This window comes from Emys orbicularis, chromosome 7, assembly GCF_028017835.1.
Source record: "Emys orbicularis isolate rEmyOrb1 chromosome 7, rEmyOrb1.hap1, whole genome shotgun sequence".
Taxonomy (NCBI): Eukaryota; Metazoa; Chordata; order Testudines; family Emydidae; genus Emys; species Emys orbicularis.
Genome location: NC_088689.1, coordinates 37,584,775 through 37,599,082, shown reverse-complemented (window position 1 = coordinate 37,599,082; position 14,308 = coordinate 37,584,775). Strand labels below are relative to the sequence as shown.

The window sequence follows — 14,308 nt, the reverse complement described above, 5'->3', positions numbered from 1 at the left end:
ACCAGTTATTATCATTCTCTTCCCATACAAAAAATCTAGTGTAAAAAAGATGGACCTTGCAGCATGCCCTGTATGCCAACAGACCGGCCAATTTTAAACCACAGAGGGGGTGAATTATAAAGCTCAGGGCCCACCAAAGAAGTTCACAATGACAGCTCCCCTTTTATAGGAAAGGAGAGCCATTTTAAGTATCTCAACTGATGCAATTGAGGTGGTATGGCATGGGGAGAGGGGTTGTCTCTTAATAGGGCAGGTTCCAAGCTATTTCTAAAGCAAAGCCAATACTTGTACTCTGCCTGGAAAATAAGAGGTAGCCAATACAGATCCCAGGACACTGTGCTCCCAAAAGATGGATTGCTAAGCAGCCTGCTACATTTTGCACCAGCATCAATTTCCAGGTTGATTTAAAGTTAGGGTTGCCAACCTCCAGGATTGGCCTGGAGTTTCCAGGAATTAAAGATCAATCTTTAATTACAGATTATGTCATGCAAAGAAACCTCCAGGAATACATCCAACCAATACTGGCAACCCTATTTGAAGTGTAGCATCTGGAGGGTGCATTGACACAATCTAAGGACTACAACATAAGGCAGTGTTTCCCAAACTTGAGATGCCGCTTGTGTAGGGAAAGCACCTGGCGGGCGGGGCCGGTTTGTTTACTTGCCGCGTCCGCAGGTCCGGCCGATCGCAGCTCCCACTGGCTGCGGTTCGCTGCTCAAGGCCAATGGGAGCTGCTGGAAGCGGCGGCCAGTACATCCCTCGGCCCGCGCTGCTTCCAGCAGCTCCCATTGGCCTGGAGCGGCGAACCGCAGCCAGTGGGAGCCACAATCGGCCAAACTGAGAGAAAGTTAACAAACAGAATGAACAGATTTTTTTAAAAAAAAGAAGAATCAGTTTTAATATCTGTTACTGTCTTTAAGAAGTAAATAAATAGAACACAGGGTTTAACAGGGTTCAAAAAAGAACTAGATAAATTAATGGAGGATAGGACCATCGATGGCTATTAGCCAGGATGGGCAGGGATGGTGTCCCTAGCCTCTATTTGCTAGAAGCTGGGAATGGGCAACAGGGCATGGATCACTTGATGATTACCTGTTCTGTTCATTCCCTCTGGGGCACCTGTTATTGGCCACTGTCGGAAGACAGGATGCTGGGCTAGATGGACCTTTGGTCTGACCCAGTATGGCCATTCTTATCGTAAATATTATTTTAAACCTTACTGGCAGTGCCCCTTACTCTGAACCATTTTTTTTGGTACAGAATCCTTTCAGCCACTGAGTGATTGCATCTTCCCCATCTCATACAGAGAGGGGAGGGCACAGGTCTCTTCTGCTCTATCACAGTTAAAAGAAGGAACAACTTGGGACTGAAGTAGGGTCATACAGCCTGGTACAATGAATCATGACATCTGCTGATGTATCTGTGCTGCCCAACTCTATGGGTGAAGTGAGTAGCAAAGTGCAATTAAATAAGATTTTTATTGTTAAATTGTTAACAATCGTTAAATTTCACTCTGATGCTGATGTTGCTGAAGATGAACAATGGGAAAAGGATTAAATTGAATATTCAGCTTCCCTTCAGGCTCTGTGGGTGAAGAGCTCCCAGAAAGGCATCAGCCTAAGACAGGGGTGGGCAAACTACGGCCCGCGGGCCACATCCGGCCCATGGGACTGTCCTGCCCGGACCCTGAGTTCCTGGCCCGGGAGGCTCGCCCCCGGCCCCTCCCCCACTGCCCCCCCTTCCCCAGCAGCCTCAGCTCGCTCACTCTGCCGCCGGTGCAATGCTGTGGGCGGCGGGGCTGTGAGCTCCTGGGGCAGCGCAGCTGCAGAGCCCGGCCTGACCTGGTGTTCTGTGCTGCGTGGTGGCGGCGGCGGCGTAGCTCCAGCGCCGCCAGCCACCGGTGCTCCAGGCAGTGTGGTAAGGGGGCAGGGAGCAAGGGGGTTGGATAGAGGGCAGGGGAGTTCGGGTTGGTGGTCAGGGGGCGGGGGGTGTGGATAGGGGTTGGGGGGGAGTAGGGGCCAGGGGTCCCGGGGGGGGGGCAGTCAGGAAGAAGGGGGGGTTGGATGGGGCGGCAGGGGACAGTCAGGGACAGGGGTTCCAGGGGCAGTCAGGGGACAGGGAGAAGGGGTGTGTGGATGGGGCAGAGGTCCCAGAGGGGCCGTCAGGGAACGGGCGGGGGGGCGGGGGTTGGATGGGGCAGGAGTCCCGGGGGGGGGGCAGATAGGAGATGGGGCCCGGGCCACGACCCCCTCCCCTAACCAGCCCTCCATACAATTTCCGAAACACGATGCGTCCCTCAGGACAAAAAGTTTGCCCGCCCCTGGCCTAAGAACTCTGCTGCAAAACGCAACTAACTAGTATTGTAGCCTGTTTCCTTTAGAGTCCTTTCCCAGTTAACTGTAACTGACTTGTCTACAAGTTCTTCACATAGTATATGATGTCTGAAAAGAGGCACAAAGAGGGATGGAAGGGGAAATAGTGCATAGAGGAAAGCCGAAGAGAAGAGCAAAAAGACAGAACAGAGAGAGGAGGTGAAAAAAGAGAGGAAATGTGGAGAGATCAAAAACCAAGTGGTGCAGAAGGAGAAGAGGCAAAGAGAAAGAACTCAGTAGTGACAGGCTCACACCACTTCAGCTGCTGGAAAGAACATTTCATCACAGGGCCTCCTGATGAAGACTCGGCCACAAGACAAAATTTATTTGACGTTAATAAAAGAAAATCTGTCGTAAGTGATCTATTTTTTTTTACTGGTCTTTGGCAAGTATCTTCAGACAAGTTTTGCTGCATGCTACTATTACCTTTACTAAGGTGTAGGCATACTGGAACTTTACACAAATGACACAAAGCAAACTATTCCTGATTGACTGGCAAGGACAGAAGTAAGAAGTGTACTTACACTTGGTACTATAGGAGGTGTCAATGTACCTTTTCTTAACCCTTCCCAGTTAAAGCCCTCAAACCATCTAGAAAGGGGATAATGTTAGGACAAATCAAGATGTTAGATATACAGCTCAAATATCACTGTAACACACAAAACACGATTCAAATAGCTTAAAACAGATTTTTAATTTCTGTAGGCACTTTCTTCTGATTTATAGTTGTCATTTTTCTGTTGATTTTATGACATACATTTTTGAAGCTTTTCTTTATTCAGACTGAAATATGTGCAGAAATCTCATGGTGATATAAAGGGTGGTGTAAGTTACACGATTTGAAAATTGCACTAGGTGACATCCTCCTGACTGCTAAGGATGTGACCTAGCCAGTCTTCACTACAGGTGTCCTGACAGCTTCTTCTTACCTCCTGCAGGGTCTTTGTGGGTCCCACACTCCCAAGGTTCTTTATTCAGATCCTCTGAGCCAGACTGTAGCTCAGGCTGCAGGCCTGCACAGATTATAAGGGAAAGTAGCACAGCACTGCCCCCATGCCTTTATGTGGCCTCCACAGACCTTGGGTGAGGTTACATAGGAGTAAGGGGTTGCTCAAACAGTTAAGCAGAGAGTGGATAGAGTCTTGGCTCCACCACCTGAAATACTGGCCAGTACAGCTAAACTGATTGGGGATGAGGTGGGGGAGAACAGTCTATGGGGCTACCCTCCTGGAGCAAGGAGGAAGCAGCGAAGGACTCTCACCACGTTCACAGGGCAGAATAGAAAAGCAAAATCTTTCCCTCCAATAGGTGCTGGGCACTCCATGCTCTGTTTTACCTGTTATTTATATGTCAAGCAGAGTGGAGACTGCACCCGTCACTGAACTACTGAGACCAAGAAGAGCAAGTGAAATATCTATCAGAGGTTCTATACTATCAGTGCCAATGGAATAGGATCAACAGGAAGTACAGTCTTAACCCCAGGGGCAGAGACACAGTTAAAAAGCAAAAGATGACTGGAAACTGGTGGCATATACAAGGGGGTTAAAAATAAATTGATGGTGACTTAATTTTTCATATTGCAAAATGCCATTTGGATGCAAATTTAAGTAAAAACGCTCTTTCACTCAACATACCACCCTATATGACACGTAAGGAAGGATAGAATAGACTCCAAAATATGAAAAGACTGCTGACATACGGTAATGTAAAATAACCTAACATCCAAAGAACAAGTTAGAGAACTGTTATGAAAAGTGTTTTATGTCTGAAATGAACAATTTTTCTATATGAAAGTAATTGATAGTTGTAAAACACACTTACTTGTGCTTCTGGATATCTTTTACTCCATTTTTCAAGTTCCCTAATCTTTCTGATGGATTGTCCCTATAAAGAAAGTGACAGAGTTGATTAATAATGTTTTTTCAGAAGGACTTATTTCTTTACTCATAAGATAAAGGTTATTGTATTTAAAGTATTTACCTGCATAGTTTTTTAATTAAATTAGCAGCATTTTTGGCAATCTTCTTTGGAAATTCAATCATGTCAATCCCCCTTAATATGATGTTATAGGTCTTCATGGGATCTGGGCCTGAGAAAGGTGGACTTTAGGAAGTGGGAGGAGGGGGGAAAGTGAAAGTTAAAGGTCTGTCTTTAAAAAATAAATCTCATACCATCCTATTATACAACAAATCAGAGGAGATAAATTACAGAAGTGATAATATTTCTCATCCTGTGCTCTCAGGAAAATTGAAAGTCTGGACTATTAACATTTTATTTTATATCCTTTAGGAAGTTCTCCAGGATGCTTCCTTCCATCTCCAAAGTCCATGCCATGGTAATCCTTTCTACGGCCAAGGAGTTCTGGGCGTGGTTTTGTCTGGACTTCATCAATGTTGCTCCAAGGGTTGGCCAGGAGAGGGCATTAAAGAGCGATTTAAGGCAGGCCTTCTTCTGAATGGGCTGAACATTTTGTTTCAGCCGTGATCCCATGTCCTGCCAACCTAAGAAGCAAGGGGCTGGACTCAGTCCTGATCTCAGGTCCCCTGGTTCCTGATTTACTTTTGTACTAGACTTATTATATAATCGCTTTTCAAACAGCACTGGATAGAGGATGGAATAAATACTCTCTCGTTTAAAAGCACAAATACATGTCAGAGTACAGTGATAGGTGAACAAAATGCCCTTAAATATGGATGGAACAGGTTGCTCACTTTGGGCTAGATTGTGACTTGGACGACAAACCCATACAAGAGAGTAAGAAATCCCCTCTTACACCTTAATGCAGGTTACCCAGGTCTTGGGGTCAGGTGCATAGGAGTAAGTGGGGTTAATTCACTTGCTTCCTCCCTACCAGAAGCAAGTGGAGAAGGGGCTAGAAAAAGTTAGACCACTTGCTCAATAGCCGGAATAGCTGAGCCAGCACAGTGTGAGAAGTAATTTACTGCTGGCTTATTACCCCCAAGAACAAGAAAGAAGCAAGGAAAGAGCTGTGACTCCATGCTGTATCTCTCTGAGTGACAATATTTCCCAAGGTTATTGCAGTTTACGTACCACGTAGGGCTGTGCCTAAAGTCACAATCTAGCCCTGTCTCGTGGGGGAAATTCATCCAACACCAGTGGCAGATTCAGACCCATCTTGACAGTTAAATTTTCACTATCCTACAGAAAAAAAGCATTTTATAGAGCTAGCAAACGGAAGTGTTGTACAATCTATATTCTCAAAGAGTCTTTTCTAACTTATTTGCACATCTTTAGACTATTATGCATGATAAATTTGGACAAGTATCAATATAACAAACAATATCCATCCTATTTTGGAACTTTATGAAGAAAAGGGCATAATGAAGCTAGTGTGTATTTTTGATAAATGTAACAAAGCTATGCTGAGGACCAGTGCCCTATGATCCTTGGTGTCTTTCTCTGTAGCTGGGGAGGCTGGGTGTATAGCCAGTGTGTTTGTCACTGTGTGGATCCTCTGGATAAAATCATTGCATAGAAGGTGCACATGGGCAGCAGATAGTTCTACAGCTCCTGATGATGATATGATTCTGCTCCTTCCAACCCCCATGGATAGCCCCGGTGGAAAGTCCATTACTTGAGCTTTGTGCAGAAGACCAGGATTTGTCCCTTAAATATTATTTGATTGCAGTTTTGTGAAATAAACAAAGAGCTTCAATTCAATAATAAATACAAATAAATCAGTAAAATGGAAAAATGGTAACACTCCATTAATGTCTAAAAAAGTTTATAATAGATGTAGTTTTTAATTGGTAATTATGAGAGATAATTGCAGAGGCTAAGAGTTATGTGGAATGCAGAATTAATACACATTATTTAAGGGAAGATTAGGGTTTGATATGTTGAAAGAAATATTTTATCAGTATATTCAAACACAGGATGACATTTTCAGCACAAATTATGCATCACATCAAAAATGAATGACTATAACTTATAATTGAACAACAGACCGCATATGGTTTGGAAAGGTAGAAGAAATTGCAGAATTTTGTTCAAAAGCTAGTACAAATCTGAAAGATTTTGTGTGTTTTGAAATTATTTAATACAGAGGTTTTTGTAAATTAATTTTGAAGTTACATTAAACAGCCTTCAAAGAAATATATGGGAATAGTATTTTCAGTAGCAAGACCTTGAGTAATGAGATATTGTACACAAATTTCTGTACCTTCAGCAAGAGTAGTTTATAAGACTAAATGTATGTATTCCTCTGATGTACAGTCATCTAGGGATATTTAAAATACTTAATATTTAAAAATTGTTTGTAAACATGTAATATTGTGAAATATTATGTAGTTCTGCATAGATTTTTAAGTTATTGTATATTTAAGGTGTGAATCTTTTTATAGGACATGTGTTATGTAAGAAAATATCAATGTATTTAAAAATGAATATGTTCTGTATAGAAGTTCAGTGGCCAAAAGTAAGATTCAAATTTGTTATATTTCTTTGAATTTAAAGTTTTACATGAGGACTGAAAAAGAAACTTGGATAGGCTTAATTTGGAGTGAGCAAGAATAAGGGTAGACCTGATAGATATATTCCCAGTAACGAATGGTCTAGTTAAGATGAAACATTTGCTAGCTGCTTCTTGTCTATAATGCTATATCTAGAGCATTGAAAAGTGACAGGTAACAAAATTTAGAACTGACATGGAAATATATGTTTACATAAAGTATGTGTGAAATTCAGTTTCAAAAATTGGTTCAAATAGCTTTGTGATATTTTAAAGGGACCTACATTGGTGGACAAATAAGTGCAACATAGATAACTATGCTAAAGGATAACAATGTTAAAGGATACCCTTAATGTGAGTGCAAGAACACTATGTAGGCTAGTGGGGATTTAACACATAGACTGAGGGTGGTATGTGATTCTAAGATGCCATATTAGTTCAAAACTGGTGCCATGGGAAAGTGATCTTCATGCATATTATGAGTATTTTCCAACCTCACTGGCCATGTATAAGGCTACAATTTTGTCACAGAATCTGTGACTTCCAAAGATCTCCATGACTTCAGCCTGCGGCAGGGTCCTGTCATATATCTCAAACCTCATCCTGAACAACTAAGGGGCATCACTGAACTCTGAACATAGGTTGCGCTTGATGATTTGATGCCTCAGTGCGGACACACTCAGCTCCCTTGGCATTGCTGCCTTGTGTGCTGGAGAGCTGAGGCAGCAGTGCCAGGGAAGCCCTTCAAGCACTGATGCCTTGAGAAATGCTTAATGAGTACAAGCAAGAGGTGACAACCTTCATGTGTCATTTTGTTGTAAACTGTTGCCTATAATAGGAAAAAACTGAAGATGCTGTACCACATTAGGTTTGCCCACTCTTTCAGATGCTGCTAGCTTCCACTGCCCTAGCACCTCACTGGCTGAAGTGCAAACCTCTCTCCTCCCCCCTCCCCCCCAGCAAATTCAGCTCCACCTTTCTCATTAGGAATTCTGAGGAAAAATAAGGGTAGAGTATAGCCATGATGTTGGTATAGATTTGGGAGGGATAGCTCAGTGGTTTGAGCATTGGCCTGCTAAACCCAGGGTTGTGAGTTCAATTCTTGAGGGGGCCACTTAAGGATCTGGGGAAAAATCAGTACATGGTCCTGCTAGTGAAGGCAGGGGGCTGGACTTGCTGACCTTTCAGGGTTCCTTCCAGCTCTATGAGATAGGTATATCTCCATATATAAAAATGCTGGTGGAGGACAAAGGTGAATACAGCAGGCTCTCCAATGTGCATCCTGCCAGCTCTGAAAAGATGCACTTTTTTTTAGCAACAAGTGCTGATGGGGTGTATTTTCAGTTCTGAGTGCCCATAGGGCTTAGAAATTGTACCGTTTAAAGTGGAGTCTGGGTACGCCCTTTTAATTATCTTATTTATAGATTTTAATGGAAACTTAATTTTGACCTTTTGTCATAGTTCAGGGACTTTACTCTCCAGAATCTCTGATGGTAATACTGACTCGGTACCTAGCTTGTTGAGTCTGTTCTGCATCTTCTATCCCAAACATGATTAATTGCTGGTGTTTTTAATAAGTTTTTTTAGATCCTTCAGGGAACTCTGCGTAAATGGGAACATTCTAATAAATTTCTGAATAATGGAAATATTAGTAACTTTTTATGTATAAAACAGATACTAAAGTAAACATTTTAAAACTTGTTCAAATGATTCTGCAGAATACACTAGATAACTATAACTGGGCTATACCTATATACCAGCAAATTCTCAAGCTATTATCAGCTTGAGACTCTCATTTGAAAAAGCTGCATTATTTCAATGTTAATGGCTCAACTCTCCGTGTGTGTAACTCCTATTGACAGCGGTAGGCAAAGGAGGAGCAGTTTATGACCCACACAATATGAAATATTAAAGCTTGTGTATTATAACTTTTCTGGCACTCGCTGTCCTTCATGCCACCAATGAGCTGTTCTCAGCGAGGAATGGAAGTAACATTAGCTGTTGACTCAGAATAGCTAAGAAACACAAATTGCTGGGCATGCCTGTGTCCTGGCCCATAGGAGGAAGTTAGCTTTAAGGGATAGGGATCAGACAGGGCCAGAGCTGGGTATAATTTTACATGTGTTTCATGATAAAGTTGTAAACTGCCTAGTGACAAAATTCCTTGTCATTTGAGAGCTCTGCATGAGAGCAGGCTGTGATGAAACAGGAAAAGTAATAATGATTAGGTTTAACAGTAAAGTTTTCAGACTGTTGTAGGTCATCATCACAGATGCCAGCTCTGAGTCTTCCAGTGTTCTAATCAAAGTGACAAAGGCAGAAATATTCTGTAATTTGCTGATCTATTTTTATCAGCAGTTCCAGTTCCAATGCCCATACCTGCCAGTCAAGAGTTCATACATTAAGATTCCCAGTGACCAGTAGTCTGCTGAAATGTCATGACCTTTGTTCAGGATGATCTCTGGGGCTACATACTCTGGAGTTCCACAAAAAGTCCATGTTTTTTTTCCAAATCCTATTTTCTTTGCAAATCCAAAATCGACCTGTGAAAAGAAAGGAATTCCATCAATGCAGAAAAATAAAGGACATTTCAGTGATGTGTTCTGTTCTTCTTAGAGTGAAGCAAAGCAGAAATAAAGGTTTCCTCATGGGAATATTATCATAAACGAGAGCATGCTAGGTTGTTACAAAATAAAACACAACCACAGCGTGACATTTTTCCTGAGTTAGCCTGCATAGTGTAAACGCAAGTGCTTTTCTTGAGGTAAGAAGAGAGAGTGACAAACATCTCTTGGTAGTTAGTGGTTACTAGATCTGTTCTAATAAATTCTTGCAGCAATGTCTGCCCTATTTAAGTGATGTTGGACATTTGCACATGGCTCACATTTTCCCCCTCTTTTAATACCAAACTCCTGTCTGAGTAATGAACTATTCATGTCAGTTTATTAAGGCCAGATCAAAGGATAAGCACCAGTTCAGAACAGCATGAACAGGTCCTGTCCTGCAGTCTGCTTGCTCTCCTTTTCCTATGGTAACTCATGCCATCTGAACAATTCCCAAGAACTACAATTTAGGCAGAGCAAACAATGACAAAAATATTATCTCTCTTGGCCGTATTTTTTCCCCTTGATTAGCACATGGAACCACATCCCACATTGGGATTTGATCGGGGACTACCAATGGAACATAGTTCTATGCTTTGAAAATGACAGTATCCAGGGAGACCCTGAGGTTTCACTTTAACTCAATAGAAAGAGTGGTACAGTAAAACAATTTGTCACCCAGCTAGGAGATGGCACTGTGCTCCAGTTATTTGGGCTTTTATAACAACCCACAGAGTGTCACTTCAGGAAAGCATAAATCTAGAGCAGCCCCAGCAACTGTTATAATTTAGACGAGGGACCAAAATAGCATACAGCCACCTGTTGCATCCCGAATTCTGCCAAGCTAAACTCAGAATTGGGCCTTTGTGCTTTTAACTGCTGCTCAGCACCTAGAGAATTTTGATCGGTACAGCTGGAGATAAATCTAAATAAATTAACAAATAAATATAAGCAGACTAGAATTCATCTTTTTGTATTACTGGGTTGAATGATGGGTGCTGAGCAGCAGCTGCCTATGGAGACCTCCTAAATTCCATTTATATCTATGAGGTTTTCTCTATAAATATTGTGAGCATCTTTCTGTACACATCTATTCCACCCCCGACACAACCCATTTAACTCCTAGCTACATCTGTGGCAGGGAGATACAGGGGTGGGAGAATGGCCCTGCACCACTTGGGAATATCCCTGATTTACGCTGGAATCCTCAGAAGAGAGTTTTCCAGCTTAATGCCAGAGCTGGTTTATGGAGGCCATGGTGAAACCCAGAATCAGGGCCACAAAATTTAACCAAAAACACACTAAAATGCAGTAAAAACAACCCCATAATACCATAGCTCTTAAATTTTCTGCTACACTCAGAACAAGCTTCACTTAATAAATCCCTTCCCTGGAAAAAGCCCAGGAAAACAGGTGAGTCTTGCAGTGTGTTAAGAAGATTACCAAGTCCAGACACAGTTGGATGAAGGACATTAATTTCTAATTTAAGGACTCCTGTCAGAGAATGTTCTGCCATCTGTCCCTTCCTATTTACAGTAGGGAGTTCAAGCAATTCTGGTGATTGCTACTGCCACGGTATCAGATTGGGAGTCTAAGTGAATTGCCTATGTCCAGTTTTGCAAACATTTTGTGTTCCTGGATGCTATTTGCTTGGTTGGCGTATAACCTGAACACACCCTTATTTTAGTAGGTTCAGAATATTTTAGTAATGCTACTATGCAGCTGTTTGCATATCATGTTCTCGGTTCAAATCAATAATTTCTGACTAAAATAAAAGATTTTTAAAGTACATATCAATACTCTCTGCAGCATTTTATGCTTACATTTTGCCTGGGTAGGTATTAAGGTTTGTGGGTGGGGTGGGGTGGGATGGGGGGCCTAACTGAGGAAGGAAAAGCTTTCTGGATCCTCATTCTTCTAGCAAGTTGCCCATGAAGGGACATAATTCAGTCCTTAATATTTAGTATTCATGTGCACATGTCTAATGGCCGATACTTTTCAGAGAGCCAGTCAGATCTTTACAGCCGAGCTTCTGCTTTTGCAGGAGCAAATAATGGTATTTGACTATTTAATTTCCTGATTTGCAGGTGAAATCAGGTAATTAAAATGTCTAAATGGCTATTATTTATGCCCACTAACTAAATTATGAGCACAAAAATGAAGGTCAACTTTACAAATCTGGGTTACCTTTCCCCCGCCTGTTAGTTGCCCAACATTGTTAAGCAAATCTATATGAAACCTAATACACATTGCTACATTTTGATTATGTAGAATTTCTCTAATGACCAATGGAAAGATTTCAAAAAGGGAGTAACAAGATCAGGTAACACAGATACGTAAGAACTCTGGCACTAGTGCAATTGTTTTACCTGCCTCTCAGATCACTTAGGGCCTGATCCTGCAATCACTTTCAAACATGCTTAACATTAGGCATGTGAGTGCCTATACTAAATTCAAAGCAACAGTCTAAGGGCATTACTTGAAATCAAGTGAATACTCCTGTACCAAAAGCTAAGTGCATGCATAAGTGCTTGTAGGATTGAGGCCTTCATCTAGAAGTTTAGGCTTAAAAATATTAAAATATAACTAAATAGGAAAAGACTCTTATTACAGCAACATTCTGTATTAGCTACATTTTAGCAGGACAAGCCTGAGGATTAAAAACAATTAATGAGAGTAATCATTTCTTGAAATAACAAAATGTGATTAATATCTCCATAAAACAAATCATTTTTTTTAAACAAGCAAAGCAACTTGTTCACATCAGGCATTAGTAGCCTGCAAAAATTTGGCACCAGTAGGCTGTAAAAAATAAAAGCGATTAATGAGTGTCAGCCAAATAAAATATTGAAACATCTATTGTAAACGTCTATTTTTGCCCCTGTATGCATCAACATGGTTAGATGGATTTTTCCTAGTTCTCTTCTCTAAATAATTTGCTCTGGGACTGCAACTCTTAATGCTAAGTTTCAGACAGAAGTACTATTTTGTGGGTGAGTTATAAACTCCTTAGAGTAGGAGTTTCTGATGGAAAAGGTGATGGAGACTTAACTCTAGTGTAGTAAACATGGCACTGTAGTATTTTTTTGCTGCACAGAAAAAAAGACATTGTAAGCACTCACCAGTTTGGCATAACCTCGGTGATCTAGAATGAGGTTTTCTGGCTTGAGGTCCCTATAAATTATTCCTTTGGAATGCAGATAGGCAAAAGCTTCCACCACACATGCTGTATAAAATCTGGTCGTAGAATCTTCAAATGAACCTCTATATAAAAGAAAATGGAAAAAGGTCTGGGGGCCATTCAAAATATTTGCATTTAATGTTGTATATTTGGTTGTACCATTATTGCATGTCACTATGATTACAGCAATGAAATAAAGTTTAATAAGAATTAACCTCTGCTATGTAGGGAAGCAAGACCATATAGATTTACTACTCTAGATTTTAAGGCCTCAGTCTTGCAAGATGCTAAGTACTGTGGCCCATTCCAGCAAAGTTCTTAAACGTATGCATAGTCCCACTTACTTCACCTTGAAGGATCAAGCCCTAAAACATAATTATAGTTCAAAACAATTTCGCTATGAACCATATTTTTCAAAAAGTTTTGTCTGTAACTACCTCAAGGACTTGTGGCATCAAGACAGTAAGTTTCACATATTTTATGAATTTACTCTAGCCACTCCTTAGCTGCCAGAAGGAAACATACTGTGAAATAGCTGTATAGATATGATACAATCATGTTTCTCTCTTTGTCTGTTTAATTTGTTGAAAGTTTATAGCTTTGAGATAAATAAGGAAAGCTTCTTTGTTCAAGTTGTGCTTATGTTTTATTCAGGTGGGAAAAGAGAAGATATCAATATCTCAAATTGATCAGGGGAATACCAACTATCCAGTTGTAGGTTAGCTATTTACTCTTTAGCCGCCAAACTAGTCTTCTATATTAACAATTAGGGAGACTTGGATTGCCAACCCTCCAGGATTGGCCTGGAGTCTCCCAGAATCGGCATCGATTTCCCGGTAACTATTGAAAGCAATCCAGGAGATTTTAACAGGATATTTTAAGAAAATGACATTATGTCATGTTCGGTAAAAAAGATCCCGGAATAGCTTCAGTCAGAGTTAGCAACCCTTAGGGAGACCCACTTACCTTCTCCTACTAAAAGCCAATCTTATCTACTCACTTTACTTGATCTAATCAATACAATACATACACAGTTTGGAAGCCCTCTGCTAATTGGAAAATAGCCATTAGCAAAATCATTTCTGTTTGGTTTCCATTCATGAGGTTAGCATTTTACCCACTAGTTGAATTCACATGAAGCATTGTTTTAAACCAAAGTTCCAAACTTAACACAAATATTGTTACATTAGACACAATTATGAAATAAATATGAAGTCATAACAAAAAAGAATGATATTTAATTCAAAGAAAAATTTGTATAATACATCTTTCAGATTTACGTAATATATAAGTTTTGAACTAAATCTATTAAAATTGATCAAAGACTAATGTTAGATACTGTTCAAGACTGAGACAAAAATAAAAAGCTATTACTTGGAATTTGAAGTGTTAATTTCAAATTTAAAGAAGTGAATCACTTCCCACTCTTTTGGAATGAATATATAGTTACTTGAAATCATAATTAGATTTTGACAACAGAATTGTTTGAGCTCTACTAACTGAAACTAAAATAAATGTGCTTCTAAGCTAGATGGCAGTAGAAACCACAATTCAAAGAGCAAAAGAATGAAAGAATTGATCAGACTTCTGAAAAAAAATTAAAAAAGAATAAATCCAGACACCTGTTAGCTTTGGAATTGTAATGCTTTTTAAATATATTGAGAGCAGGCAGATTTTTAGA

The 14,308-nt window shown here is 40.5% G+C and overlaps 1 protein-coding gene across 2 annotated transcripts in view; it reads right to left on the bottom strand.

Moving 5' to 3' along the window:
- Positions 1–14,308, bottom strand: part of PRKG1 (protein kinase cGMP-dependent 1) — a 944,545-nt gene that overhangs the window by 568 nt on the left and 929,669 nt on the right. For both annotated transcript variants that reach the window (XM_065407822.1, XM_065407820.1), the window contains exons 13-17: positions 12,569–12,710; positions 9,223–9,386; positions 4,353–4,475; positions 4,194–4,256; positions 2,897–2,963 (exon numbers count right to left, since the gene is read on the bottom strand). In XM_065407822.1, coding sequence (XP_065263894.1) covers positions 2,897–2,963; positions 4,194–4,256; positions 4,353–4,475; positions 9,223–9,386; positions 12,569–12,710 — 559 coding nt within the window. The remainder of the gene's footprint in view (positions 1–2,896; positions 2,964–4,193; positions 4,257–4,352; positions 4,476–9,222; positions 9,387–12,568; positions 12,711–14,308) is intronic.